This window comes from Lithobates pipiens, unplaced genomic scaffold (assembly GCF_037356315.1).
Source record: "Lithobates pipiens isolate NorthernLeopardFrog02 unplaced genomic scaffold, aLitPip1_a1.2 Scaffold_16, whole genome shotgun sequence".
Taxonomy (NCBI): Eukaryota; Metazoa; Chordata; class Amphibia; order Anura; family Ranidae; genus Lithobates; species Lithobates pipiens.
In genome coordinates, this window is record NW_027507748.1 from 595,440,082 (window position 1) to 595,467,893 (window position 27,812).

The following is a 27,812-nucleotide window of genomic DNA, read 5'->3' on the forward strand; positions in this document are numbered from 1 at the left end:
AAGGCCATAAAATGCCAAGATGGCACAAACCCCCCCCCCCCCCCCCCCAAATGACCCTATTTTGGAAAGTAGACACCCCTAAATTTAGGGGTACACTAGTGAGACTCACAGGTAAAAAGCACCTAGGCTGTCAGCGACTGTATCAAAACGCTACAAAAAAACTGTTAGCGATCGCAGGGATCAGGCCTGACTCTGCGAACGCTGCAGTTATGTGTGTTGTGTTTTGTAAGTGACAGTGATCGATCGATACTGCACTTGGGTGGGCTGGTCTGGGCTTGGCGGAGGGGCTAAACACAGGTGCTAGCAGGTATCGTTTTGGGAAACCTAAACTGCTGGCGACGCTAATATAGATCTGATCAGATACGATATTACTAAGGGAGGTGTATGCTTTGCGCGTGGGTGTTAGCGGTACTGGCACTAACCTGATGCTGCCTGGGGCGACGCAGACCTTATCTGACCCTCAAACTTATATCACCCGCCGGGTGATCAGGGGGTTAAACCTTTATTAGGTAATAAATGGCGGGTGCCCTGAAACTATAAAAAAAATAACTAACCAACCAGCGTCACCTGTAACAGTTATATGGTGATCACTGGTGAAAGGGTTAACTAGGGGGCAATCAGGGGGCTTTATGCGGTAGTATATGGGGGTCCCTGGCGCTATAAAAAGCTGCGGCGAACCTAAATACCTACCTGCCTAACTAGCGTCACCTGTGACACTAATACAGCAATCAGAAAAAAGATCGCTTATTAGGCTGGGTTCACACTGGAGCGATGCGGGAAAGCCACGAATCCGCGGCGGGTTCCCGCATCGCATGCCTCCTGGCGGCAGTTCACACTGCCCTATGCGAACTGCTGGGAGTGTCAGTGAAATGTTAATGACACCCCCAGATCAGTTCGCATATCGCAGTGCGATCTGCAAACTCGGATCGCATGGTGTGAACACCCATGCGATCCGATTTTGCTGCGGACCAAAAAAAGGGTCCCGTGCGAGTTTGCGGCGGGTGCGGCGGGTGCGACGTGAATTCAGCCATACTATCTGTATGGCTGAACTCGAATCGCACAGAGATCAGATGTGATTTGCACTGCAGTGCGGTGCGAATCACATCCGTTCTCATAAACCGCTGCAATGTGAACCCAGCCTTAGTGACACTGGCGACGGGGGGTGATCACGGGGTTAAACCTTTATTGGGGGGGTTAGGGGGGTACCTTAGAACTAAAGGGGGCTAACCCTAACTGCCCTAACAGTTATTACAGTCACAAATGACACCAATGCAAAAAAAAAAATGCAATTGGTGTCACTGTGACTGGGGGGGCAGGGGTGATTAGGGGGGTGATCGGGGGGTGAAGGGGGGGTGAGAGTGTGCCTGGCATGTTCTACTGTGTAGTGTAGTGTTGGTGCAACTCACCGATCCTCTCTCCTCTGTGAAAAATACCGACACGGAGGAGAGATTACATCACTTCCTCTGCCTGTGTTTACATTACAGGAGAGGAAGTGATGTCATGCTTCACTTCCATTCGTCAGGAGCGATCGCGAGGGGGTGGCCATGAATGAATGGCCGCCCCCTCATCCCGGATCGCTCCTGAACGGATACCGACCACCGCTGGCACCGGGGGGGGCCCGATCGGGCCCCCCACCCGCGGGAAGGCAGGGACGTACATGTACGCCCATATGCCTGCCCGCGCCATTCTGTCGACGTACATCGTCGTGCGGCGGTCGGCAAGTGGTTAATGATCAACTAATTATTCAGTGTAATTTAGCATATAGCAAAAGCCACAAAAAAACTTTTAGAGAAATAGGTCAAGTTTTAATAAGTCTTCCCATTATTTATTTCTCAAGTGCTAAAACATTTTTAGTGGTTTTATATTTCATTGGTAGCCTTTATCTATGTTTCCTGACAGATTTCATGGCAGTCTACGTGTGGGTTAACCCCGCCTCCTCTCCAATGCTATAGGACCCCATTCTCATAAATGTGAGCTCTTAACCAGAGACTGCATTCCTTTTTTGTCCTCCTCTTTCGACCAATACAGCATGTGTACTTATGTTTTATTTGATGTCCAGTCTGGATGAATGAGCCCCTGCAGGCCTGAGTTGGGCATACTGACGAAGTTGTGTAAGAACCCAGGGCCCAGCCATGGGTGGGTGAGTGGCTCCAGACATAATGCCCCGGTGGTGGGGGGCCGGCCTGTGAATGCCCATGACAGGATGACCAACGTGGTGCAGCTGAACTGGCAGGGTCTGAAGATGGTGCTTGTGACATTGGTTCTCCTCCATGGTAGTGGTTTATGTTTTTTTTCTCTGTTTCTCTTTTTCCTGGCTCTAGTCTCCTCTACACATTTTCGTGGCAGCTGGAACGCTTCTGCATTACATAACGCCGTGGTACTTCCTGGCTGCGGGAGGCCTCCGTGCATGCGCAAGCCACGGGTGAAACCAAGGCTTTGTTTCATGCATGAGCGGCAATGAGTCAATCCTTGGGATAACAGAGACCCTGTCAGGCTGTAACAATGGCATTCTTCATCTAGGTCCAGACACCATGGCGTCAAAACAGGCCTGGTGTAGGATTCCCTGTTAGGGGCCCTCATTATTCGGTAATAAGCTGGATCGACTCAAAAGATGCCTACTTCCACTTACCTGTGGCGGAAGGGTTTTGCAGATACCACCGGTTCACGGTCAGGAAAGAACATCTACAGTTCACCTGCCTCCCTTTTTGTTCTGACAACCTCACCTCGGGCACCTGTTATACCTAGAAGCTCAGCTTGACACAATCGAAAATACCATCTCTCTCCTGGCAGAGAAGAGCCCAGGCATATAAGACAGGGTGAGCTTGGCCCTAACCTCCTCACATCTGTGGACCTCATAATGCCTCAAAGTTATTGGCACAATGCTCTACGGTCTCCATGGTCAAATGGTTTCTCTGGAGGTTATGCCCCTTCCAATACAGGGTTTCTCCAGCAATGGGACTCAGGCGGCAGCAACCAGCTCACCACATAACCTTTGGCTTGGAGGCTACAGCGCAGGAACCTGCTCACATGCCACTCCATTGCCTCCATCGCATGGGCCATGGTCATGACCGATGCCAGCGCTGCTGGATGCAAATCAGAACTGGCGCAGGGAAGATGGAATCTTTGCCTACACAATTCAGGCTCGAACATCCTAGAACTACGAGCTGCTTCTTGCGCCCTGTAGGCTTCAGTCATCCTCTGAAAGGGGAATCAGTATTGCAAAGAATGGACAACACTGCAACAGTCTCCTATATGAAGAGACAAGGGGGGACACGGAGCTCTACCTTACTCCAAGAAGTTAAGCCAATCATGGTGTGGGCCCAGTAGTATTTGGTCAACATTTCGGCAGTCTATCTTCCAGGAGCCTAGAACGGCCAGGCAGACTTTTTGTCTCGTGTGCAATTAGGCAACAACGAGTGGTCACTCCACTCGGAGACGTTCAAATGGATCCTGTCCTTGGGAGCCGATCTGTTTGCATCCCCCTGCAAGTTCAAAGTCAATAAGTATTATCCTAGGAGCCGCTGCAGTCAGACTTTTGGGGTGGTTGCCTTAACAGACCCGTTGTGCTTCAACCGGGCGTAGACCTTTCCCCCATTCCCAGTCATTCTAAAATTTCTCGCAGAGACCATAGAAAAAATAGGATTTTTATAACAGCTTACCTGTAAAATCCTTTTCTTGGAGTGCATCACGGGACACAGAGCCACAATAATTACTGTATCGGTAATATGACACCTTCAGGGGATGGACACTGGCACACCCTAGACAGGAAGTTCAATTCCCCATATAACCCCTCCCCTTACTGGGAGTACCTCAGTTTTGTAGCAAAGCAATACATGTGTAACCAGAAAGAGGGGAGTAACCTCTGTGTCCCATGATGTACTCCAAGAAAAGGATTTTACAGGTAAGCTGTTATAAAAATCCTATTTTCTTTATCGTACATCATGGGACACAGAGCCACAGTAATTACTGTATGGGATGTCCCAGAGCAATGCTATCTGAGGGGAGGGGACACCAAAAAAATAGGGTGAAATCAGACCTGAGGACCTATACTGCTGCCTGCAGCACACTGCGCCCAAAGGCGATATCCTCATGTCTTCTTACATCCACCTGATAGAATCTGGTGAATGTATGGACTGCAGATCAAGTTGTGACCTTGCAGATTTGAGCCACGGAGGCTTGGTGATGCACTGCCCACAAAGCACGAACAGCCCTGGTGGAGTGCGCTTTGATTCGAAAAGGTGGAATTTTCTTCTTCAGACCATAAGCTTGAATAATTACTTGCCGAATCCATTTGGCAATAGTGGATTTTCGACGCTGACTGTCCTTTTTCCGAATCTGAGTAGTCGCCTTCAAATAGATTTTGACTGCTGTCACTACATCCCAAGAGTGTAGTGACTTTTCTTCCTTAAAACAGGGTTCTGGAAAAATTAAGGTTAAACAATATCCTAGTTTAGATGGAAATCTGACACCACCTTTGGCAGAAAGCTAGGATGAGGACGCAATACTTCTCTATCCTTGTGAATGATTAAATATGGCTCTTTACAAGAAAGAGCCGCCAAGTCTGACCTTCTTGCAGAATAAATGGCTACCAGAAAAACTAGCTTCCTTGTCAAAAGGACCAAAGGAATATGTCATACTGGCTCAAAAGGCTGTTTCTTTAACACCAACAGAACTCATGTCCCAAGGGTTCAGGGGTGGATTAAGCCGCGTTACCCCCTGTATAAACCTTTGGACCAAAGAATTCGAAGCAAGCGGACATTGAAACAATAATGATAAGGCCCACACCTGGCCGTTGATAGTGCTCAAGGCCAGTTTCATCTCTAACCCCATTTTTAGAAAGGCAAGAATTCTACCTATGACATACTTTCTAGTATGCTAACCCCTGGATTCACACCAGGAAACATATGCCTTCCAGACTCTATAATAAATGACTCTGGAAGCTGGCTTCCTTGTATTAATCAAAGTAGATATCACTGAGCCTGAAAGCCCACAGTTCTTCATAATGTGAGTTTCAATAGCCAAACCGATAAATTTAGCATTTGTAAAGTAGGGTCGAACACTGGTCCCTGTCATAGCAGGTCTGGACTTGGTGGTAGGGTCCATGGGGCCCCTACCACCATCTTTACTATTTCTGCATACCAAGATCTTCTGGGCCACGCTGGGGCCATAAAAACTACTGACTTCTTTTCCCGCTTGATCCTGCAAAGAAATCAAGATAGCAGGAGAATAGGAGGGAATGAATAAAGCAGTGAGAGCTCATCCCACGGGGTCACCAACGCATCTGTTCCATATGCGAGTGGATCCCTTGTTATTGACACAAAGTTGTCGACTTTGTTGTTGAACCTGGATGAATACAGATCTACGTCCGGGATCCCCCATCTTTGGCATATAGCCAGGAAGATGTTGGGGTGAAGGGACCATTCTCCCGGGAACAACTGCTGGTGACTTAAGTAGTCCGCCTACCAGTTCTCTACCTCTGGAATGAAGATTGTCAATATGCACGGCACATGGTTTTCTGCTCAGGTTAGGATATAGTTTACCTCTCCCTGGGCTGCCTGACTTCTGGTGCCCCCTTGGTGATTGATATAAGCCACTACTGTGGCATAGTCGGATTTAATCCTGACAGGAGAATTCCGCAACCTGAATGTCCTGGCCCTTAGGGCTAGGTATGCTCCCCGAATCTCTAGAATGTCGATGGGCAAGGTGCTTTCGGTTCTGGACCATTTACCCTGGACATACGCCTCTTCCAGGACTGCTCCCCAAACTGAAAGGCTGGCATCTGTTGTTACCACCTTTCAGGTAACTGGTAAGAAGGATTTCCCCTTCTGCAGATTCTCGGATATCCTCCACCAGTGCTTGGACCTTCTTGTTCCAGGCCGATAGGATACTGTTTTGCTGCAGTCTCGAATGAAACTAAGCATAGGGAACTGCTTCAAATATAGCCATCATCTTCCCCAACAACCTCATACAAAGGCAAATGGAAGTACCCTTCTTTGCCCTGACCACATGAACCAGCTCCTTTATGGTGCTGATGTTTGCCTGGGGTAAAAATACCCTCTTCTGGGCTGTATCTTTAACCAGACCCAAGTACTCTAATCTTCTTACTGGCTTTAAAGAAGATTTATTCCAGGTAGTTGACTGTGGTGACCATGCTTTTGGTCCAAGCAGGCTACCAACAGGTCTATCAAGAGCAGGTCGTCTAGGTATGCTATTATCATTATACCTTGAGTCCTTAATCTGGCCAGAGGAAGGGCCAGAAGTTTTGTAAACACCCGAGATGCAGTAGCTAGACCGAAAGCTAAGGCTACAAACTAAGTTTTTCTATTTCGAAACACAGATATTTCTGGTGAGCGGGGAAAATAGGTACATGCAGGTATGCATCTTTGATGTCGATTGATGCCAGAAGTTCTCCTCCTTGTAGGATGGAGACTACTGATCGGATTGATTCCATACGAAAAGAGCGAATTTTCAGGAACCAGTTTAGATCTTTGAGATCTAGAATGGGTCTGACATCTCCATTTGGTTTGGCATTGTGAAAAGGTTTCAATAAAACCCCAGCCCCTGCTCTTGCAACAAAAGTCGGTCTAACGCTAGACAGAGAGAATTCTTTTTCTCTGGATCTTTGGGGACATATGACCTGAGGAAACGAGGAGACAGGAATTCTCGGGACTCTAGTTTGTAACCTAGAGCTATTGTGGAGACCACCCATCTGTCTCGAAATTCTTCCTGCCAAAACGTTTAGACCTGCAAAAGTCCTCCCCTCACTCGAATGAGCAGGGGCGCCCCTTCATAAAAAGTCTTTAGCGTTCTTGCGAGTTTCCTCCCCCAGGATTTCTTTTGTCCCTGGGGTTGACCCTGAGGTTTACCTTTTGAACCTGACGGTGAAGGCCATCATGACTACCTGAAGTCTGATGCCCCTGGCATTGGAGAAAGAGCCCATTTAAATGAGGGACATTTATTCTTTTTCTTAACTGGCAAAAGGATACTTGATATATACTTATATATTTGGCCAAATCATCCCCAAACAGCTTTTCACCACGGAAAGGAAAACCAGCCAGGAGCTTTTTGCATGGCCCTTCGGCTGACCAACTTTTCAACCATAAGATTCTAAGCATATGTACCAACCCAAGCTTAAGGCGAGAGGTTTGAAAAATAGAATCTCTGATTGCGTCAATTGCAAAACACAAAGCCGATGGCAGCTCGGCTAACTCTTGGGCCTGCTGTTCAGGGAAAACCTTGAGCACCTGTTTCAAATGGTCTCTCAAGGATTGATATACCTCAGTTGCCACCACTGCAGGTTGAGCCACTGAACCTGCCAAGGAAAAAAATGTTTTTTTAACAGGAATTCCAATTTTTTATCAGTTGGATCCCTAAGCATTTGCGCATTGTCAACCAGACTTTTATTCCAACTTTTATTCACAGAGGATATAGCAGCGTCAATTGCTGGTATACTCCTTAGTATTTTTTTCCTGAATAGGATAAAGTGTTGAAAACTTTTTAGGAGGGAAAAAATGGGTGAACCCACTCAGAATACATAAGCTTTTCCAGCAATGAATGGACAGGAAAGCCACGCAAAGCTTGAGGAGGCTTTAGTGAACCCAAACAAGAAGTGGGCTCTTCAACCGACTCAGTTAAGGGTAGCTTAACCACTTACAGACCGGACCATTTTGCTGGTCAATGACCAGACCACTTTTTGCAATTCGGCACTGCGTCGCTTTAACTGACAATTGCGCGGTCGTGCGACGTGGCTCCCAAACAAAATTGACGTCCTTTTTTTCCAACAAATATAGCTTTCTTTTGGTGGTATTTAATCACCATTGCAGGTTTTATTTTTTGCGCTATAAACAAAAATAGAGCGACAGTTTTGAAAAAAACGCATTATTTTTTACTTTTTGCTATAATAAATATCCCCCAAAAATATATCAAAAACATTTTTTCCCCTCAGTTTAGGCTGATACGTATTCTTCTACATATTTTTGGTAAAAAAAAATCACAATAAGCGATTGGTTTGCGCAAAAGTTATAGCGTTTACAAAATAGGGATAGTTTTATGGCATTTTTATTAATAATTTTTTATTATTTTATTTTTTTACTAGTAATGGCGGCGATCAGCGATTTTTATTGTGACTGCGACATTGTGGCGGACACATCGGACATTTTTGACACATTTTTGGGACCATTGTCATTTATTTATTTATTTATTGTCATTTATACAGTAATCACTGCTATATAAATGCAGTGATTCCTGTGTAAATGACACTGGCAGTGAAGGGGTTAACCAGTGGGTGGCAGTGTAGGGGTTAAGTGTTTGTAGGGGTGTGTTACTAACTGTGGGGGGGTTGGGCTTTCATTTAGTGAACACTGATCTCTGCTCCAATCACATGGAGCAGAGATCATTGTCACTAGTTGCTAGGCAGAATGGAGAAATGCTGTTTACACAGCATTTCCTCCATTCAGCTGTCCCGTGAGACGATCGCGGGTATGTCCACGGCGATCGAGTCCGTGGGACCCATGACCGGACTCACGGGGGTCCCGACCGCCACGCGAGCGTGGCGCCGGCGGCGCGCTTGCGATGGCAGGGCAGCATTGAAGATTGGATGTACCTGTACGCCAATATGCCTGCCCGTGCCATTCTGCCGACGTACATCGGCGTGCGCTGGTCGGGAACCGGTTAAATGTGGACGGGACCATTTCAGTAAGAGAATTCGCCAGCAACTTCTCAGCATGTGAAGCTGAAGAAGGCCCTTCCCCACTTGATCCCTTGGAAAAGGAGTCATCTGTATCTCCACGGCCCCTTGAGGGGGATTCATCTTCCCCCTCCTGCTGTTCCTCTGTTTGAGGATCCTAGGTGGTAGAAGGGGACCTAATGCGTTTTCTTCCACTCTGTGAAGATACGATTAAAGCCGCTAACCTTTCCTCCAATCCACTCATAGTTGAGGAGAAAACCTCCTCAGTTATATAGACAGGGGCTGAAGTGTCGGAATTTGCAGCCCCTGATGACCCCGATGGCTCACTCTGACCAGCCTCCCTAGATCTTTCAGGGGGGTGGTGTTGCAGAGGGAGAGTCTTTAGGGCCTGAGGGCGACCCCTTTGTGCCCTTGGTTTTTGTGGTATTTGTACCACCCCTTCTGGTATTAGTGCTAAGCACAAATGCAGAGGTACTGCCAAAAAAATGCACCCACTGCTGAGCAATAGTCCAACAACTGCCACTGTTATTAAGCTCAGCCTGATGCTTAAGTAAATGTGCCCTGGGAATGCCTGTGTCAACAACACTCACATGCCACCCGTCTGCTCTGTGTCCCTCCTTGAGCTGTATGGACCTGAAAAAGGTGCGCTTTATATTTCACACAGCCGTATTGTGGATGCTGAAGCACGACATGGCCTGCTAAGCCCCGCCCCCTTCCGCCGACCACCCACTGCACCCCCCTCATCTTTTTCAAAATAGACCTTTTTCCCGTGCGAACGAGCTCCGATCTGAGCTGCCGATGGAGAACCACTGAAATGGTGGCGGGAGTGGCGCAGCACACCACCAACTGAGCCATGCTCCTTGTTCCTCCTGGATTGAAGCTATCTAGGTGGGGGACATTCCAAAGAGAAAAAAAAACCCTTCCCAAGACTTACCTGGGGCTTGGGCTGGAGGAAGCGTGCAGCTTGTGACACATAGCGAAACTGACAAGCATGGAACCAGGCACGTGCTCTTGACAGCCCCAGGTGTTGACTATAGGCATGACAACATTTACTTAACCAGTTCAGATCATGATGGCTGCACCGCGGATCTACATTGCTGGGACTACGTCTATTGATGTTCTCCCCTTTCCTCACTCCCCGCGTGCTCTCGTGAGCGTGCATCGGGGAAAATCTGTGTTGGCCGTGTCCCTTGGACACAGCCAATCACAGATCTCTGTAAATGGCCAATCACAGCAGCCGTTTACAGTGCACAGTACACAGAGACAGAGTGTGAGGAGGGAGCGCTTCTGTGCTGGATCGTGTGTTCTATTTCAGTAAAAAAACACAGTGTGCCCAATCAGTGCCCAATCAGTACCACAGTGACAATTAACATCTATAGCTAGTGTCATCTGTGCCAGTCTGTGCCCATCTGTGCCCATCTGTGCCAGTCTGTGCCCACCTGTGCCCATCTGTGCCTGTCTGTGCCCATCTGTACAATCAGTGCACATCTGTGCCACTTCATCAGTGCCACCTCTTCAGTGCCCATCTGTACCAATCAGTGCCCAACTGTGCCGCCTCATCAGTGCACATCTGTGCAATCAATCAGTGCACATCTGTGCCGCCTCATCAGTGCCCATCTGTGCCACCTCATCAGTGCCCATTTGTGCAAACCTCAACAGTGCACATTTGTGCAATCAATCAGTGCACATCTATGCCGACTCAGCAGTGCCCATCTGTGCCAACTCAGTGCCACTTCATCAGTGCATATCTGTGCCCATCTGTGCCGTCTCAGTGCACATCTGTGCAATCAATCAGTGCACATTTGAGCTGCATCATCAGTGCCCATCTGTGTCTCCTCATCAGGGCCACCTCATCAGTGCATATCTTTGCCACCTCATCACTGCACATCTGTGCCGCCTCATCAGTGCACATCTGTGCAATCAATCAGTGCACATATGTGCCACCTCATCAGTGCACATATGTGCCGCCTCATCAGTGCACATATGTGCCGCCTCATCAGTGCACATATGTGCCGCCTCATCAGTGCACATATGTGCCGCCTCATCAGTGCACATATGTGCCGCCTCATCAGTGCACATCTGTGCAGCCTCATCAGTGCACATCTGTTAAATCAGTGCCCATCTGTACCGTCTCATCAGTGCACATCTGTGTCATCAATCAGTGCACATCAGTCCTCAGTGCCATCTCATCAGTGCCCATCAGTGCAGGGTTAGCACACACCTGTGCAGTCTCATCACCACCAGCAACCATGTCCAAAAATGCTTTTCCACTGAGGAGGCATCCCAAATACTTTCCACGGTCGACGAGAGTAACGAGAAGCTCTCTTTTTCGGATTCAATTCGGTACCATTCAATTCGGCCTGGAGAAGACACTTTGAATGGATCCAGTTGCATAGCTTGCCCCAGCAAGGAATATTCAGTCGGAGCTCAACACAGTACATCTTTGCTCGTGACCAACACCTAAGACACCGGCGAAAAAACTGAGGTACTCCTGGTAAGGGGAGGGGTTATATGGGGAATTGAACTTCCAGTCTAGGGTGTGCCAGTGTCCATCACCTGAAGGTGCCATATAACCCATACAGTAATTACTGTGGCTCTGTGTCCCGTGATTTACGATAAAGAAAGTGGTAGTTGCTCCTTACTGGCCAAACAGGTCATGGTTTCCTTTCCTGACACAGCTCTGCGTTCGGAACCAAGTATCTCTCCCCCTCAGATTGGACCTCTTGTCCCAGGGGGCAGTCCTGCAGCCATGGCCGGTGCTATTAGAGCTGATGGTCTGATTCTTGAGCGGGAGAGGCTGGAGGCCCTCGGCTATGCCTCAGGTGTTGTTTCTACCCTCAGGACTTCCAGGAGCGCAAGCATAAAAAAAGTCTATGGAAGAATATGGGCCAAGTTTGTGGAGTTCTCCTCCTCCTTAGGCAGATCATACAGAGACCTGGGAATACGGGACCTCCTAGAATTTTTACAGTCGGGACTAGATCTGACTCTGTCGGTCAGCTCCCTAAGGCTCCAGGTCTTAGCTCTTTCAGCCTTCTCTGGCATTTCTTGGGCCATTCACCCGCTGGGCCGCCAGTTCTTCAGAGGGGCAGCAAAACTTAGGCCCCAAAGAAAACCGAGATTCCCCAAATGGGATCTTCTAGTAGCACAGGATCTGACCCAACTTCCATTAAGGATCTCTCGGCGAAGGCCACTTTCCTTGCAGCCATCACATCGGCCAAGAGAGTTTCAGAGATTGGGGCCCTTGGCCACAAAGAACTGTTTCTCAACATTTTTTTTTTCCAAACCAGGTGGTGCTGATACCGATGCTCAATTCAAAGCCTAAAGTCACGTCGGTTTTTCATGAGAATCAAGAGATTGTCCTGCCCACTTTCAAAACTCCAGGGACCTCAGAGGCTCATCCACTAGACGTGGGGGAAACGCTAAGATTACCTTTGTGCTATGTCTCCCTTAGACGATCGGATTACTTATTTGTTGTATTCTCTGGAAAGAATAAGGGGAAACGTGCTTCTTCCAGAATGATTGCATCCTGGATTGTTGAGACTATGGAGCAGACCTATAGGGCTAAGGGCTTGGCCCCTTGGAGGCGATGATGGCACATTCGACAGGCGTCTACTTATTTCCCACACGTAGACTGCCATTGAGTTTGTCAGGGAAAACTGAACATTTTCTATCAAATACTTACAATAATTTTCATTTCCTGATGGACTTCATGGCAGAAGGCATTCTCACCCATGGATCAAGAGTTGGCTAGTTATGGAATGCAGTCTCTTGCCGAGAGCTCACATTTATGGGAATGGGGTCCTATAGCATTGGAGAGGATGCTGGGTTAACCCACACGTAGACTGCCATGGAGTCCATTAGGAAAGTAAAATTTCATTAAGTATTTGATAGAAAGTTTTCAGTTTTTTATTTTAACGGGGCAGATTCACCCTTCTGCCTGCCCCCCCCCCCCCCTTCACACAATGCTGACTTCGCTCCTTTCCTCTCCTGTGCTGCCTGCTGCTGCGGGCACACAGCTGGATGCTTCAGGATGGAGAGCAGGGGAAGGGCAGTATGTAATTTACTAGCCCCTTTTTTTTTAATGAACACAGTGAGGCCGCGTACACACGCGGGGACTGTCTGCCGAAACTAAGTTCGTCAAACAGTCCGCTCAAACTTTTGAATGAACAAACACGCCCACACACGGTACTTTTTGTGCGGACAAATACGGCAAACTAAGTTCGTCGTACTAAGTCCGCGCAACTTTTGAAATGAACGGACTCGCCCACACACGAGGCAACAGTCCGCTCATTTCGAGCGCGTGTCAAGGTAGGCGGGGCCCGCGACGGAGACGTCGCGGGCTCCGCCGCCTGGAATGGACTTAAAGGGGAACCCCAACGCCGAAAAAAATCGGTGTGGGGGTCCCCCCAAAGTCCACAACAGACCCTTGTCCGAGCACACTACCCGGCCGGCCAGGAAAGGGGGCGAGCGAGCGCGCCCCCCCCTCCTGAGCCGTACCAGGCCGCGTGCCCTCAACATGGGGGGTGCCTTGGGGAAGGGGGGGCCGCGCGGCCCCCCCACCCCAAAGCACCTTGTCCCCATGTTGATGAGGACAAGGGCCTCTTCCCGACAACCCTGGCCGTTGGTTGTCGGGGTCTGCGGGCGAGGGGCTTATCGGAATCCAGGAGCCCCCTTTAATAAGGGGGCCCCCGGATACCGGCCTCCCACCCTATGTGAATGAGTATGGGGTACAATGTACCCCTACCCATCCACCTGTAAAATAAAAGTACCCAAAAAAAAACACAACACACGAGATAAAATATTTTATTGCACAGCTCCGGGGGTCTTCCGTCTTCGGGGGTCTTCTCCCCGGACTCCTCCGCTATCTTCTTGTAGTCTTTTGCTAGCGGAGGAGTCCGGCTTTCTTCCTCCCCGCCGCCGGCCTCTTCTCCCGACTTCGGGGGTCTTGTCCCCCTCTTCGGTTCTTCTGCCGGGCCACCGCGCCTTCTTATAGCTCTTTTAGAGGCGGTGGCCCGGTCTTCTGTCGCCGCTGTCGTCGCCGCCGCCTTCCGTTCTTCTTCTTCTCCCGGAGATGTTGACACGTCGCTCTCTCCGGCCGGAATGCCAGAGCCGCGCTGCGCGGCCACTTATATAGTGACAATGGGGCGGTGTCACATGGTATATGTCACATGGGTTGGTCACATGGTGACCCCGCCCCCTTACGATGTCATAGTCCCCATGTGACATCAACCCATGTGACCAACCCATGTGACATATACCATGTGACACCGCCCCATTGTCACTATATAAGTGGCCGCGCAGCGCGGCTCTGGCATTCCGGCCGGAGAGAGCGACGTGTCAAAATCTCCGGGAGAAGAAGAAGAAGAAGAAGAAGAAGATGAAGAAGAAGAACGGAAGGCGGCGGCGACGACAGCGGCGACAGAAGACCGGGCCACCGCCTCTAAAAGAGCTATAAGAAGGCGCGGTGGCTCGGCAGAAGAGGCCGGCGGCGGGGAGGAAGAAAGCCGGACTCCTCCGCTAGCAAAAGAGCTACAAGAAGATAGCGGAGGAGTCCGGCGAGAAGACCCCCGAAGACGGAAGACCCCCGGAGCTGTGCAATAAAATAATTTATCTCGTGTGTTGTGTTTTTTTTTGGGTACTTTTATTTTACAGGTGAATGGGTAGGGGTACATTGTACCCCATACTCATTCACATAGGGTGGGGGGGCCGGTATCCGGGGGCCCCCTTTTTAAAGGGGGCTGCTGGATTCCGATAAGCCCCCCGCCCGCAGACCCCGACAACCAACGGCCAGGGTTGTCGGGAAGAGGCCCTTGTCCTCATCAACATGGGGACAAGGTGCTTTGGGGTGGGGGGGCCGCGAGGCCCCCCCTTCCCCAAGGCACCCCCCATGTTGAGGGCACGCGGCCTGGTACGGCTCAGGAGGGGGGGGCGCGCTCGCTCGCCCCCCTTTCCTGGCCGGCCGGGTAGCGCGCTCGGACAAGGGTCTGTTGTGGACTTTGGGGGGACCCCCACGCCGATTTTTTTCGGCGTTGGGTTCCCCTTTAAGTTCATTCCAGGCGGCGGAGCCCGCGACGTCTCCATCGCGGGCCCCGCCTACCTGAAGACGCGCTCGAAATGAGCAGACTTTTCTCCGGGCGGGAACAGTCCGCTCATTTCGAAAGTACAGCGGACTGGCCCACACACGGGCGGACTGTCCGCTCAAACCAAGTTTCAGCGGACAGTTTTTCGGGATTTCCGAAAAACTTTGTTCGTCAAACTGTCCGCTGAAACTGTCCACTGAAAGCCCACACACGAGCGGACTGTCCGCTGAAACACTGTTCAGCGGACAAAGTTGTGCGAACAGTCCCCGCGTGTGTACGCGGCCTGAGTGATCAAAAGACTTATTTTAATTAAAGAAAATAACACGTTTGATGAGTCTTACTTTTAACTTTATGGCTTTCACTGTATGTTTATTACACTAAATTATTAGTTAATCATTTATAGCGGTTTTTCACAAGATTAGTTATGAGCACAGTACTTATGCATATGTGGGGAGCGCAGCACTTTAATTGCATTTTTTCACAAATAACTGTTATACACTCAATAATAACACCATACTAGCAGCCTAAACACAGGATCTCTGTAGTTACACATGTTTTGTACTGTATAATTGTCAAAATTTTAGAATCCTGAAGAAATAAGAACATGCAATGTAATGTGATTGAGGAAAATTTTAATTGGTTTCCTCTGATACCCAACATAGGCCGCGTACACACGCGGGGACTGTTCGCTCAACTTTGTCCGTCAAACAGTTTCAGCGGACAGTCCGCTCAAAATTAGCATGGACGGACTTGGCCACACACGACGAACGAACAGTCCGCTGAAACCGTGCGCGATGACGTGAACGGCACGTACGACGGGACTAGAAAACGACGTCCTATACACTGCAATGCAAACTTCGGCGTGTAAATCCTTTCTGAGCATGCGCGGAACTTAGTTTGACGAACAAGCCTACACACGAGGGGACTGTTCGCTGAAACAAAGTTTCAGCGGACAGTTTTTCGGAATTTCCGAAAAACTTTGTTCAGCAGACTGTCCGCTGAAACTGTCCGCTGAAAGCCCACACACGAGCGGACTGTCCGCCGAAACACTGTTCAGCGGACAAAGTTGAGCGAACAGTCCCCGCGTGTGTACGCGGCCATACTGTCACCAATAACTACAAACACATATTTGAAAATCCCACCCTCCAATTTTATCTGATGATGTTTCAAATTAGGCAAAAAATTGGAATTGGGGTGCCTGAAAAAATTTAAAGGGGCCCCATGGCTACGTCTCTAACTGGCAGCTCACAGTATCATTTACATAAAGTATACCAAAACTAAGGACACATAGCAGCTGTCAGCATAGGCAGTACACTACTTGGGAACAGGGCTATAGAAATAAGTTGTCCTGGAAGACAGTGTGAGGAATTACCTTTTAGCGTAAAACCTGAAGTGTGGGCAAAAACTTTATTTGGGCTTTAGCTAGGTACAGGTGGTCCCCGGGTTACAAACAAGATAGGGACTGTAGGTTTGTTCTTAAGTTGAATTTGTTTCTAAAGCCGCGTACACACGTGGCGGACTGTCTGGCCAACTTAGTCCGTCAGACAATCCGACAGACAGTCCGTCATACTTTCGAATGAACGGACTTGCCCACACACGGCACTTTTTGAGCGGACTAATACGGCGGACTAAGTCCGCCATAGTATCCGCCCTACTTTTGAAATGAACGGACTCGCCCACACACGCGGAGGAATGTCCGCTCATTTCGAGCGCGTCTCCAGGTAGGCGGGGCCCACGACGGAGACGTCGCTGGCACCGCCGCCTGGTATGGACTTAAAGGGGAACCCCAACGCCGAAAAAAATCGGCGTGGGGCCCCCCCCCCCAAGTCCACAACAGACCCTTGTCCGAGCACGCTACCCGGCCGGCCAGGAAAGGGGGGCGAGCGAGCGCCCCCCCTCCTGAGCCGTACCAGGCCACGTGCCCTCAACATGGGGGGTGTCTTGGGGAAGGGGGGCCGCGCGGCCCCCCCCCACCCCAAAGCACCTTGTCCCCATGTTGATGAGGACAAAGGCCTCTTCCCGACAACCCTGGCCGTTGGTTGTCGGGGTCTGCGGGCGGGGGGCTTATCGGAATCCGGGAGCCCCCTTTAATAAGGGGGCCCCCGGATACCGGCCCCCCACCCTATGTGAATGAGTATGGGGTACAAAGTACCCCTACCCATTCACCTGTGAAAAAAAGTACAAAAAAAACACAACACAGGGTTAAAATATTTTATTGCACAGCTCCGGGGGTCTTCCGTCTTCAGGGGTCTTCTCGCCAGACTCCTCCGCTATCTTCTTGTAGCTCTTTTGCTAGCGGAGGAGTCCGGCTTTCTTCCGCGCCGCCGGCCTCTTCTCCCGGCTTCGGGGGTCTTGTCCCCCTCTTCGGTACTTCTGCCGGGCCACCGCGCCTTCTTATAGCTCTTTTACAGGCGGTGGCCCGGTCTTCTGTCGCCGCCGTCGCAGCTGCCTTCCATTCTTCTTCTTCTTCTTCTTCTTCTTCTCCAGGAGATGTTGCCTCGACGATCTCTCCGGCCGGAATGCCAGAGCCGCTCTGCGCGGCCACTTATATAGCGACAATGGGGCGGTGTCACATGGCTTTATGTCACATGGGTTGGTGTCACATGGTGACCCCGCCCCCTTACGATGTCATAGTCCCCATGTGACATCAACCCATGTGACCAACCCATGTGACATATACCATGTGACACCGCCCCATTGTCACTATATAAGTGGCCGCGCAGCGCGGCTCTGGCATTCCGGCCGGAGAGATCGTCGAGGCAACATCTCCTGGAGAAGAAGAAGAAGAAGAAGAAGAAGAATGGAAGGCGGCTGCAACGGCGGCGACAGAAGACCGGGCCACCGCCTGTAAAAGAGCTATAAGAAGGCGCGGTGGCCCGGCAGAAGTACCGAAGAGGGGGACAAGACCCCCGAAGCTGGGAGAAGAGGCCGGCGGCGTGGAAGAAAGCCGGACTCCTCCGCTAGCAAAAGAGCTACAAGAAGATAGCGGAGGAGTCTGGCGAGAAGACCCCTGAAGACGGAAGACCCCCGGAGCTGTGCAATAAAATATTTTAACCCTGTGTTGTGTTTTTTTTGTACTTTTTTTCACAGGTGAATGGGTAGGGGTACTTTGTACCCCATACTCATTCACATAGGGTGGGGGGCCGGTATCCGGGGGCCCCCTTATTAAAGGGGGCTCCCGGATTCCGATAAGCCCCCCGCCCGCAGACCCCGACAACCAACGGCCAGGGTTGTCGGGAAGAGGCCCTTGTCCTCATCAACATGGGGACAAGGTGCTTTGGGGTGGGGGGGGCCGCGCGGCCCCCCCTTCCCCAAGGCACCCCCCATGTTGAGGGCACGCGGCCTGGTACGGCTCAGGAGGGGGGGCGCTCGCTCGCCCCCCTTTCCTGGCCGGCCGGGTAGCGTGCTCGGACAAGGGTCTGTTGTGGACTTGGGGGGGGACCCCCACGCCGATTTTTTTCGGCGTTGGGGTTCCCCTTTAAGTCCATACCAGGCGGCGGGGCCAGCGACGTCTCCGTCGCGGGCCCCGCCTACCTGGAGACGCGCTCGAAATGAGCGGACTTTTCTCCAGGCGGGAAAAGTCCGCTCATTTCAAAAGTAGGGCGGACTGGCACACACACGGGCGGATTGTCCTCCGAAATGCGAGTCCAGCGGACAGTATTTCCAACATTCCGAAATACTTAGTCCGCCAGACTGTCCGCTGAAAAAGTCCGCTGAAGCCCACACACGAGCGGACTGTCCGCTGAAATGTGTTTCAGCGGACTAAGTTGGACAGACAGTCCGCCCGTGTGTACGCGGCTTTAGTCTAAACAGGTACATTTTTTAGGTGTAGCTTCAGCCAAATAATCTATTTTTAAGCTTTTTGGATACTATAAGGAAGGGTTATCACCACTGCAACATTTGTTTTGCTGTTTGTGCCCCTGTTCAGAAGATTTTACCTCATTTTATGTCTCTGTGACAATTGGATTTAGAAAATTTTGTGTTAGGCAAACATGGACTGGTGATAAAGCTCCAGTGGAGACATATTTTCCTATGATACCTCTTATAGGAGAGAATTTCCCTTCCTAGGGGTAGATTTCCTCTCACTTCCTGTTGCCTCCCTATGTTTGTAAGTAGGAGTCATTTGTAAGTCGGATGTATTTAACTAGGGGACCACCTGTACCAGTAAGGTCTAATACTGTGTGCCCCACTAGTAGCTGATGCTCCTTTCATGAAGAATTTTACTGACATGCAGTCTCTGACATGTCCCTACTGAAGTTCCGGAGGTGAAGGGCTGGGCTTAAGGTCAATGGTCCTCATAGGTCGTTTGCTGTGCAGTGGCTCCATTCATAAAATGTCTTCTTTTCAAATAATACAAAGCGTTCTGTGATTATACAAGGGGCGTATGAACATCATATTGTCCCCTTGTACAATCACAAAAAACCTTATATTCTTTAAAAAGAATAAAAGAGTTTTTTCGGAAAGGAGGAGATGCACAGCGAGTGACCCGCTCTGATCGCTGTTCCTCAACCCCAACTGTTATTGTCACCAGTAGAACTTCAGAGGCTACATGTAAGTAACATTTTCCAAGAAAGAAACAGCAACTATTGGTCTGGAAAGACATCATTAGAGGTACCTTATTGGTACCTAACTAGTGCCCCAATAAAGTTTTTAATCACATCTCAGCTTTAATTCTTCAAGTAATCTCTTAGGCCACAGTAGCTCACCAGACTTTTGAAGCATCTCAGATCTCAGTGCCTAAGTGTAAATTGGAGATAGGTGAGCTGTTCAGGCCCAAACATTGGTTCGACCCCAAACAGAACCCATTCGGGTGTTCGCCAAGCACCCAAATTTGCGGGGGTGCACTCTAGGGCCCTGATTGGCTGAAGCAATGCTCCTGACCGCTGTGTAGAGTGTCAGTGGTGTGATAGTGTTGTGTCAGTGTAGTGTAAGTGTAGTGTTTAACAGCACTACATTTAGTGCTGTATCCACAGTTTTTTTTTTGTCACTGCGTCCTTTTTTTTTTGTTCCCCTGCCCCCTTATTTAAAATTGTCAGCGCAGTTTTGTCTTACTGCAACTCTGGTGTTTACCCCTTTTTAATAATATATATATTTTTAACATTATTCAATTTGTGTTAGCAGCAGTCCCCAATTGTACCCAGTTTATACTGCACCAAGCGCCACATTTCATTTATTTATTTTTTTGTGTCCCTGTGTCCACATTTTTGTTATTGTTGTTGTTCCCCTGTCCCCTTTTTTTAAGTTGTCAGTTTGTCAGTTTGTCTTATTGAGACACTGGTGTCCCCCCTTTTTTATTAATATTTTTGTGGTTTTTCAATTTGTGTCAGCAGCAGTGCTCAACTGTACAAAGTTTACAGTGCACCAAACACCACATTTAATTAAATAAAATGCATTTAATCACCCATTTCCTATTATCTAATAAATTTGTGTAAGTCCCCCCCCCCCCCCCCCTACCCCAATCAGGTCTGGGAGGCCAACAAGGAGAGACATTTTCATGCCAGTATAAGGGGCCCAGCAGTGTCTGTGTGCACTAAAATGTGGCCTCATCATACAGACTGGGTCCCCAAGCAGTTGTTTACAAAATAAAGAAAGCTTGCAGGGAAAATCAATTTAAATGTCATTTTGTTTTCTTTATACAGTATATGTCAGTTTTGTGCAGCAGGTTCTATACACAGCACATATGGGCCACTTTACAGGCAGACTAAGGGGACCCCCAGGCACTATATTTAACCACTTAAGGACCGCCGCATGTCAATGTACGTCGGCACAATGGCACCGACAGGCACAAGCACGTACATGTACGTGCTTGCCTTCCAGCGGGTGGGGGGTCCGATCGGACCCCCTCCCGCTGGCTGCGGCGGTCCGTTTCGCTTCAGGAGCGATCCGGGATGAGGGGATGGTCGTTGGTTTCTGGCCATCCCCTCTCGATCACTCCTGATGAATGAGAAGCTTCCCCAGCCTGTGTAGTGTAAACACAGGCAGGGAGGAAGTGATGTCATTCTCCTTGGGGCGGTCTTTTTGACCGCACTGCGAGCAGAACCCATAGTAAGTGAACCAAACACTACACTGACATGTAGGTACACATAGGCACACAAATTACCCCCGATCACCCCCCCGATCGCCCCCCCCCCCCCCCTCCCAGTCACAGTGTCACTGATTGCAGTGATCATTTATTTACTGATCACTGCATTTAGTGTCAGTTGTGACAGTAAAAAGTGTCAGGGCAGTTAGTGTTAGGTCCAGGGTAGCCCCCTACCCCCCCTAATAAGGGTTTAACCCCCTGATTTCCCCTAGAGTTAACCCTTTCACCCCCTTTTGCCAGTGTCACTAAGCGATCGTTTTTCTGATCGCTGCATTAGTGTCACTGGTGCCGCTAGGTAGCTAGTTATTTTTTTAGGTTCACCGCCAGGTTTTTATAGCACTAGGTACCCCCATATACTACCTAATAAAGGTTTTAACCCCCTGATTTCCCCTAGAGTTAACCCTTTCACCCCCTTTTGCCAGTGTCACTAAGCGATCGTTTTTCTGATCGCTGCATTAGTGTCACTGGTGCCGCTAGGTAGCTAGTTATTTTTTTAGGTTCACCTCCAGGTTTTTATAGCACTAGGTACCCCCATATACTACCTAATAAAGGTTTTAACCCCCTGATTGCCCCTAGAGTTAACCCTTTCACCAGCGATCACCGTATAAGTGTCACTGGTGACGCTGGATAGCCAGTTAGTTATTTCGTTATTTAGGTTCCCCGTCAGGTTTTTACATAGCGTCCGGGACCCCCATATACTACCTAATAAAGGTTTTAACCCCCTGATTGCCCCTAGTTAACCCTTTCACCCCCTTTTGCCAGTGCCACTAAGCGATCGTTTTTCTGATCGCTGCATTACTGTCACTGGTGCCGCTAGGTAGCTAGTTATTTTTTATGTTCACCGCCAGGTTTTTATAGCATTAGGTACCCCCATATACTACCCAATAAAGGTTTTAACCCCCTGATTGCCCCTAGAGTTAACCCTTTCACCAGCGATCACCGTATAAGTATCACTGGTGACGCTGGTTAGCCAGTTAGTTATTTAGGTTCCCCGTCAGGTTTTTATATAGCATCAGGGACCCCCCACCAGTGATCACCGTATAAGTGTTACGGGTGACTCTGGTTAGTTCGTTTGCTTTTTATAGCATCAGGGCACCCACCATTTATTACCCATAAAGGTTTAACCCCCTGATCACCCGGCAGGTGATATCAATTAGGTTTTAGGGTCAGGGTCTGCGTCGCCCCAGGCAGCGCTAGGTTAGTGCCAGTACCGCTAACACCCACGCGCAAAGCATACACCTCCCGTAGTGGTATAGTATCTGAGCAGATCAATATCTGATCTGATCAGATCTATACTAGCATCCCCAGCAGTTTAGGGTTCCAAAAAAACGCATTGTTAGCGGGATCAGCCCAGATACCTGCTAACACCTGCGTTTTGCCCCTTCGCCCAGCCCACCCAAGTGCAGTATCTATCGATCACTGTCACTTACAAAACACTAAACACATAACTGCAGCGTTTGCAGAGTCAGGCCTGATCCCTGCGATCGCTAATGTCCCGTACACACGACCGGACTTTTCAACATCAAAAGTCTGACGGAATGATTCCGGCAGACTATTCGATCGTGTGTGGGCTGCAACGGACTTTTGATTCACAAAAGTCTGACAGACTTTAGAAATGGAACATGCTTCAAATTTTTCCGCCAGAACTCCGCCGGATCCAGTTCCTATCGAAAAATCCGCTCGTCTGTATGCTAGTCCGATGGACAAACAGCGACGCTAGGGCAGCTATTGGCTACTGGCTATGAACTTCCTTATTCTAGTCCAGTCGTACGTCATCACGGTCGAATCCGTCTGAGTTTGGTGTGATTGTGTGTGGCCAAGTCCGCTCATTCGGAAAGTCCGTCAGAACTCTGTCAGAACTCCGTCAGAACTCCGTCGAAAGTCTGTTGGACATAAGTCTGGTCGTGTGTACGCGGCATTACAGTTTTTTTTGGTAGTGTTTTATATTTAAATCCTGAAGGCAGTGCTTGGTTTTTGGGGTCCTGTACGTGGCTAGGCTCCCAAAAAGTCCCCCACATGTGGTATCACTGTACTCGGGAGAAGCAGCAGAATTTATTTTGGGGTGTAATTTCACTTATGCCCATAGCATGTGTGAGCAATATATCATTTAGTGACAACTTTGTGCAAAAAAAAAAAAAAAAATTGTAATATTCCTGCAACTTGTGGCAAAATATAAAATATTTCATGGACTCAGCATGCCTCTCAGTAAATAGCTTGGGGTGTCTACTTTCCAAAATGGGGTCATTTGGGGGGGTTTTGTGATATTTTGGCATTTTATGGCCTTCCAAACTTTGATAGGTAATGAGGAGTGAAATCAAAAATTTGCACCCTTAGAAATCCTGAAGGCAGTGATTGGTTTTCGGGGTGCCGTACGCAGCTAGACTCCCAAAAAGTCCCACATATGTGGTATCCCCATACTCAGGAGAAGCAGCAGAATATATTTTGGGGTGCAATTCTACATATAACTATGGCATGTGTGAGCAATATATCATTTAGTGACAACTTTTTGTAAACTGTAAAAAAAATATTCAATGGGCTCAACATGCCTCCCAGAAATTTCCTTGGGGTGTCTACTTTCCAAAATGGGGTCATTTGGGGGGGGCTTTTGTACTGCCCTGCCATTTTAGCACCTCAAGAAATAAGATAGGCAGTCATAAATTAAAAGCTATGTAAATTCCAGAAAATGTACTCTAGTTTGTAGACGCTATAACTTTTGCGCTAACCAATAAATATACGCTTATTGACATTTTTTTTACGAAAGACATGTGGCTGAATACATTTTGGCCTAAATGTATGACTAAAATTTAGTTTATTCGATTTTTCTTATAACAAAAAGTAGAAAATATCTTTTTTTTTTTTTACATTTTCGGTCTTTTTCCTTTTATATCGTAAAAAATAAATATCGCAGAAGCAATCAAATGCCATCAAAAGAAAGCTCTATTTGTGGGAAGAAAAGGACACAAATTTCATTTGGGTTCAACATTGCATGACCGCGCAATTACCAGTTAAAGCAGTGCAGTGCGAAATTGTAAAAAGACCTCCGGTCCTTAGGCTGACAATTGGTCCGGGGCTTAAGTGGTTAAAGGATTTTATTGATTCACTTTAAGTATCACTAAAATCACTGCTCGTTTCAAAGTGATATTTTTTTAAAATGTTTTATGAATTGCCACATGTTACCCATACCCTTTTTATGGGCAATAACTTGTATATAAATTTGATTATTGGAGGGGGTCCCTGAGGGGTGCTACAGCCAAATATCTAAATCAAAAAAGGAAAATTCCCCTAACTGGGCTTTGGCACTGAAATTCCAAGTATACATTTTATTAATGACAAAGATTTTTTGCATGATATACAGAATAAAAAAGCGGAATATTAGCAACAGTGCGTATGTACTGACAGTCATATAATAATTGGCAATATTCCTTTTTAGTTCACCCGACGCGTTATGGAGTTTTCCAAAATCTGAAATCTGAAAAGAGTGAACCATGTGTATATTTCTGAAACTGTCATATGTATAAACATTCTGAAGATATTAAAAACAACGAGAAAATGGGAAAGATAGATGCTATTTATTCACAGGCAGTGATGGTATGCCATGAAACTGGTTGCCACTTGTAGATGTAAAAAGTGATGTAAGGACACAATCCAGCATCCAGTCAGGAGGTGGATGTCTCCAGGCTGGTTGCGAGATTGTGTTCTCACAACGCTTTTTACATCTACAAGTGGCAACCCGTTTCATGGCATACCATCACTGCCTGTGAATAAATTCCATCATAAGGGTCACGCCTTTTCTCGACTTCAGCATGTTGGATGACTGCCCCTCCTTGGGTTTATCCGACAGCTTTTTTATTCTGTATTTCATGCAAAAAATCTTTGTCATTAATAAAATGTATACTTTTGTATGTACCTTAGAATTTCAGTGCCTTTAAAGTCCAGTTAGGGGAATTTTCCATTTTCAATAACTTGCATATAAGCCTTAAAAATGGAGACTTTTGATTTTTTTTTCCTTTTTCCCTGTTCTGGAGTTCTGATGTAGAACAAAACTCGGGAGTGTTCTGCCCATCACTAGTGTAAATTCTATATCCTTCCACCATTACCACTGGCATAGCAAGAAAGTGCTGAAAAAGGTAGTCTAGTAGTTAATAAGATAAGATATAGACAAGATATAGTAGTAATAATGACCATTGCAATATTTTATATTATTAGGTAATTGTTAATATTCCTGCACACAATAATTCTATAACCCTAATACAACCTTCTTACAACTGTGGGGGGTTGTTGCAGAATTACAAACCTCAGCTGCCTAATTAGATTTTCTGGGATTTAATTAGACAGCTAAACAAATTCTCCTTATTGCCCCATCTACAAAGGGGAGTCTGTGACTAGCAACTATGACTACGATCCTGAAAATCCCTCCAGTCTGTTTCTCTTGATTGGAAATGGCATAGGGTTTACAGAGTCAGTGTTAGCAGCAACCTCTCAAACTCTTAATGATACAGTACTGGATTTGTATCTACACATTCACACAGATTTTCTATGTTTAGTTTTCAATACCAGCCTCCCTAATGGGTCCCCCTCCCACCCCCTGGCCCTATAGCAGTTCCGTTGGCTGCTAAAGCTGCTGTAATGCCATTGTAACCTATTACAAATACTTTCAGCACTATGTAGTGATACTCACAGCTCCAGATATGAAGTTGTTCCATTGATGGGGCAGTTGGTGTACTTCACTTTCTCCATGTACCCCAACAAGGACAATAGAGACATTATTACAGGTGCCAGCAGCCAGGTCAGTACCCGTCGCTACCTTCAACTTATACATCTTTAGGATTCAGGAGATGACTCTTAAGGAAGCAGTTCTGCAAGACACAAGTACAGTTTGAACAGTCAGCTATATCTTCCTCTTTTATGCAATTTACAACAAGTTCACACCTACAACTAATTACAAGATCAGTAGCATGAACCAATCTTGTTTGGACTATATTTTTAGATTGAATTAGTACATTTTTTTATATCTGTTTTGGTAAATATACACTACTGAAATACTCAGACAAGGAAGTCAGTATGATACTTCCAGGATTTTTTTTATATGTCCTGAATCATGACAGGAGTCATGAATGGGTTAATTTACTATTCCGTAGGTTGAGGTCCTAGCTGATTGGGGGTTCTGGGCATGATGTACATGCAGCAGCACGATACACTCTTTTCATTTACAGCCCCCACTGTAGAGGGCATTATGGGAAAAAACACTTTAATTTGATTTTTTAAAGGGCCCGAAGGTATATCCCCAACTCTGCATCATTGTCTAAACAAGTGTTAAGGTTCTGCAAAACACATCTAAAATAATACTGAAGTAGATGATAGAAATACAGCCGAGGCCAAACGTTTTGAGAATGACACAAATAATAGGATTTTTATATACAGCTTACCTGTAAAATCCTTTTCTTGAGAGTACATCACGGGACACAGGAGCTCATTACATAGTGGGTTATATAGGCACCTCTGGTGATTGGACACTGGTTAACCCCAATTAAGGAGAATTCCTCCCCTATATAACCCCTCCCATATGGGAGGCACCTCAGTTTTTTAGCAAAGCAATAGGAAACCACGTAAAACCCAAGAGGGGTGGGAGCCTTGTGTCCCGTGATGTACTCTCAAGAAAAGGATTTTACAGGTAAGCTGTATATAAAAATCCTATTTTCTTGATCATACATCACAGGACACAGGAGCTCATTACATAGTGGGATGTCCCAAAGCAATGCTCAGATTGAGGGGAGGGAGACACAGATCATAATTATAGACCGCCATGGACCGGAGGACCTAAACTGCAGCCTGCAGTACACTGCGCCCAAAGGCGATATCCTCTTGCCCTCTGACATCCACCTGATAGAATCTGGTGAATGTGTGGACTGATGACCAAGTTGCAGCCTTACAGATCTGATCCAGGGAAGCCTGGTGATGCACTGCCCAAGAAGCACTTACAGCCCTAGTAGAGTGCGCTTTCACTTGAAAAGGAGGGATTTTCCCTTTAACACCTTGAGAGAGTGGATTTTGATGCCGCCTGGCCCTTCCTAGGGCCTTCCGGCAAAATAAATAAGTAATCGGGTTTTCCTTATCTGAGCAGTTGCTTGAAGATAGATACTGATTGCCCTAACCACATCCAAAGTGTGCAAAGATTCTTCTTCTGCGGACTGTGGATCCGGAAAAAAGGATGGAAGGATTACATCTTGATTCAAATGGAATCCCGAAACCACCTTAGGTAGAAAGGACCTGTTGGGACGCATGACCACCCGGTCCTTATGAACAATTAGATACATCTCTTTGCTGGAGAGAGCTGCTAGTTCTGACACTCTTCTAGCCGTGGATATGGCTACCAAGAAAACCAATTTTTTGGTCAAAAGAACTAATGAAGCCAGATGCAAAGGTTCAAAAGGTTGCCCCTGCAAAGCCGAGAGAACCAAATTCAGATCCCATGGGCATACCGGAGGTTTGACTGGCGGCCTTATCCGCATAGCCCCCTGGATGAAAGCCCGCACCAGGGAATGCGATGCAAGTGGCTTCTGAAAAAACACTGACAAGGCCAAAATCTGCACCTTGATAGTGCTTACGGCCAAATTCATTTCTAGGCCTGACTGGAGGAAGGCCAAGATCCTGCTAATGACATACTTTCTAGGATGCCATTCCCTGAGTTCACACCAGGAAACATATGCCCTCCAGATTTTGTAGTAAATAAGCCTGGAGGCCGGCTTTCTGGCATTAACCAGAGTAGAAAGGACTGGCCCCGAAAGCCCACGGTCTCTCAGAATGTGGGTCTCAGCAGTCAAACCGTCAAATTCAGACTGTGTAAAGCAGGATGGTAAATTGGACCCTGTGAGAGCAGATCTGGCCGGAGAGGGAGGATCCATGGCCTGCCTACTGCCAACTTCATGATCTCTGCGTACCACGGTCGCCTGGGCCAAGCCGGGGC

At 47.9% G+C, this 27,812-nt stretch overlaps 1 protein-coding gene across 1 annotated transcript in view; it reads right to left on the reverse strand.

Moving 5' to 3' along the window:
- Positions 1–25,715, reverse strand: part of LOC143983850 (hydroperoxide isomerase ALOXE3-like) — a 170,432-nt gene extending 144,717 nt beyond the window's left edge. Inside the window, exon 1 of the mRNA XM_077483950.1 lies at positions 25,527–25,715. Coding sequence (XP_077340076.1) covers positions 25,527–25,667 — 141 coding nt within the window. The 5' untranslated portion in view covers positions 25,668–25,715. The remainder of the gene's footprint in view (positions 1–25,526) is intronic.
- Positions 25,716–27,812: the final 2,097 nt, after the last annotated feature.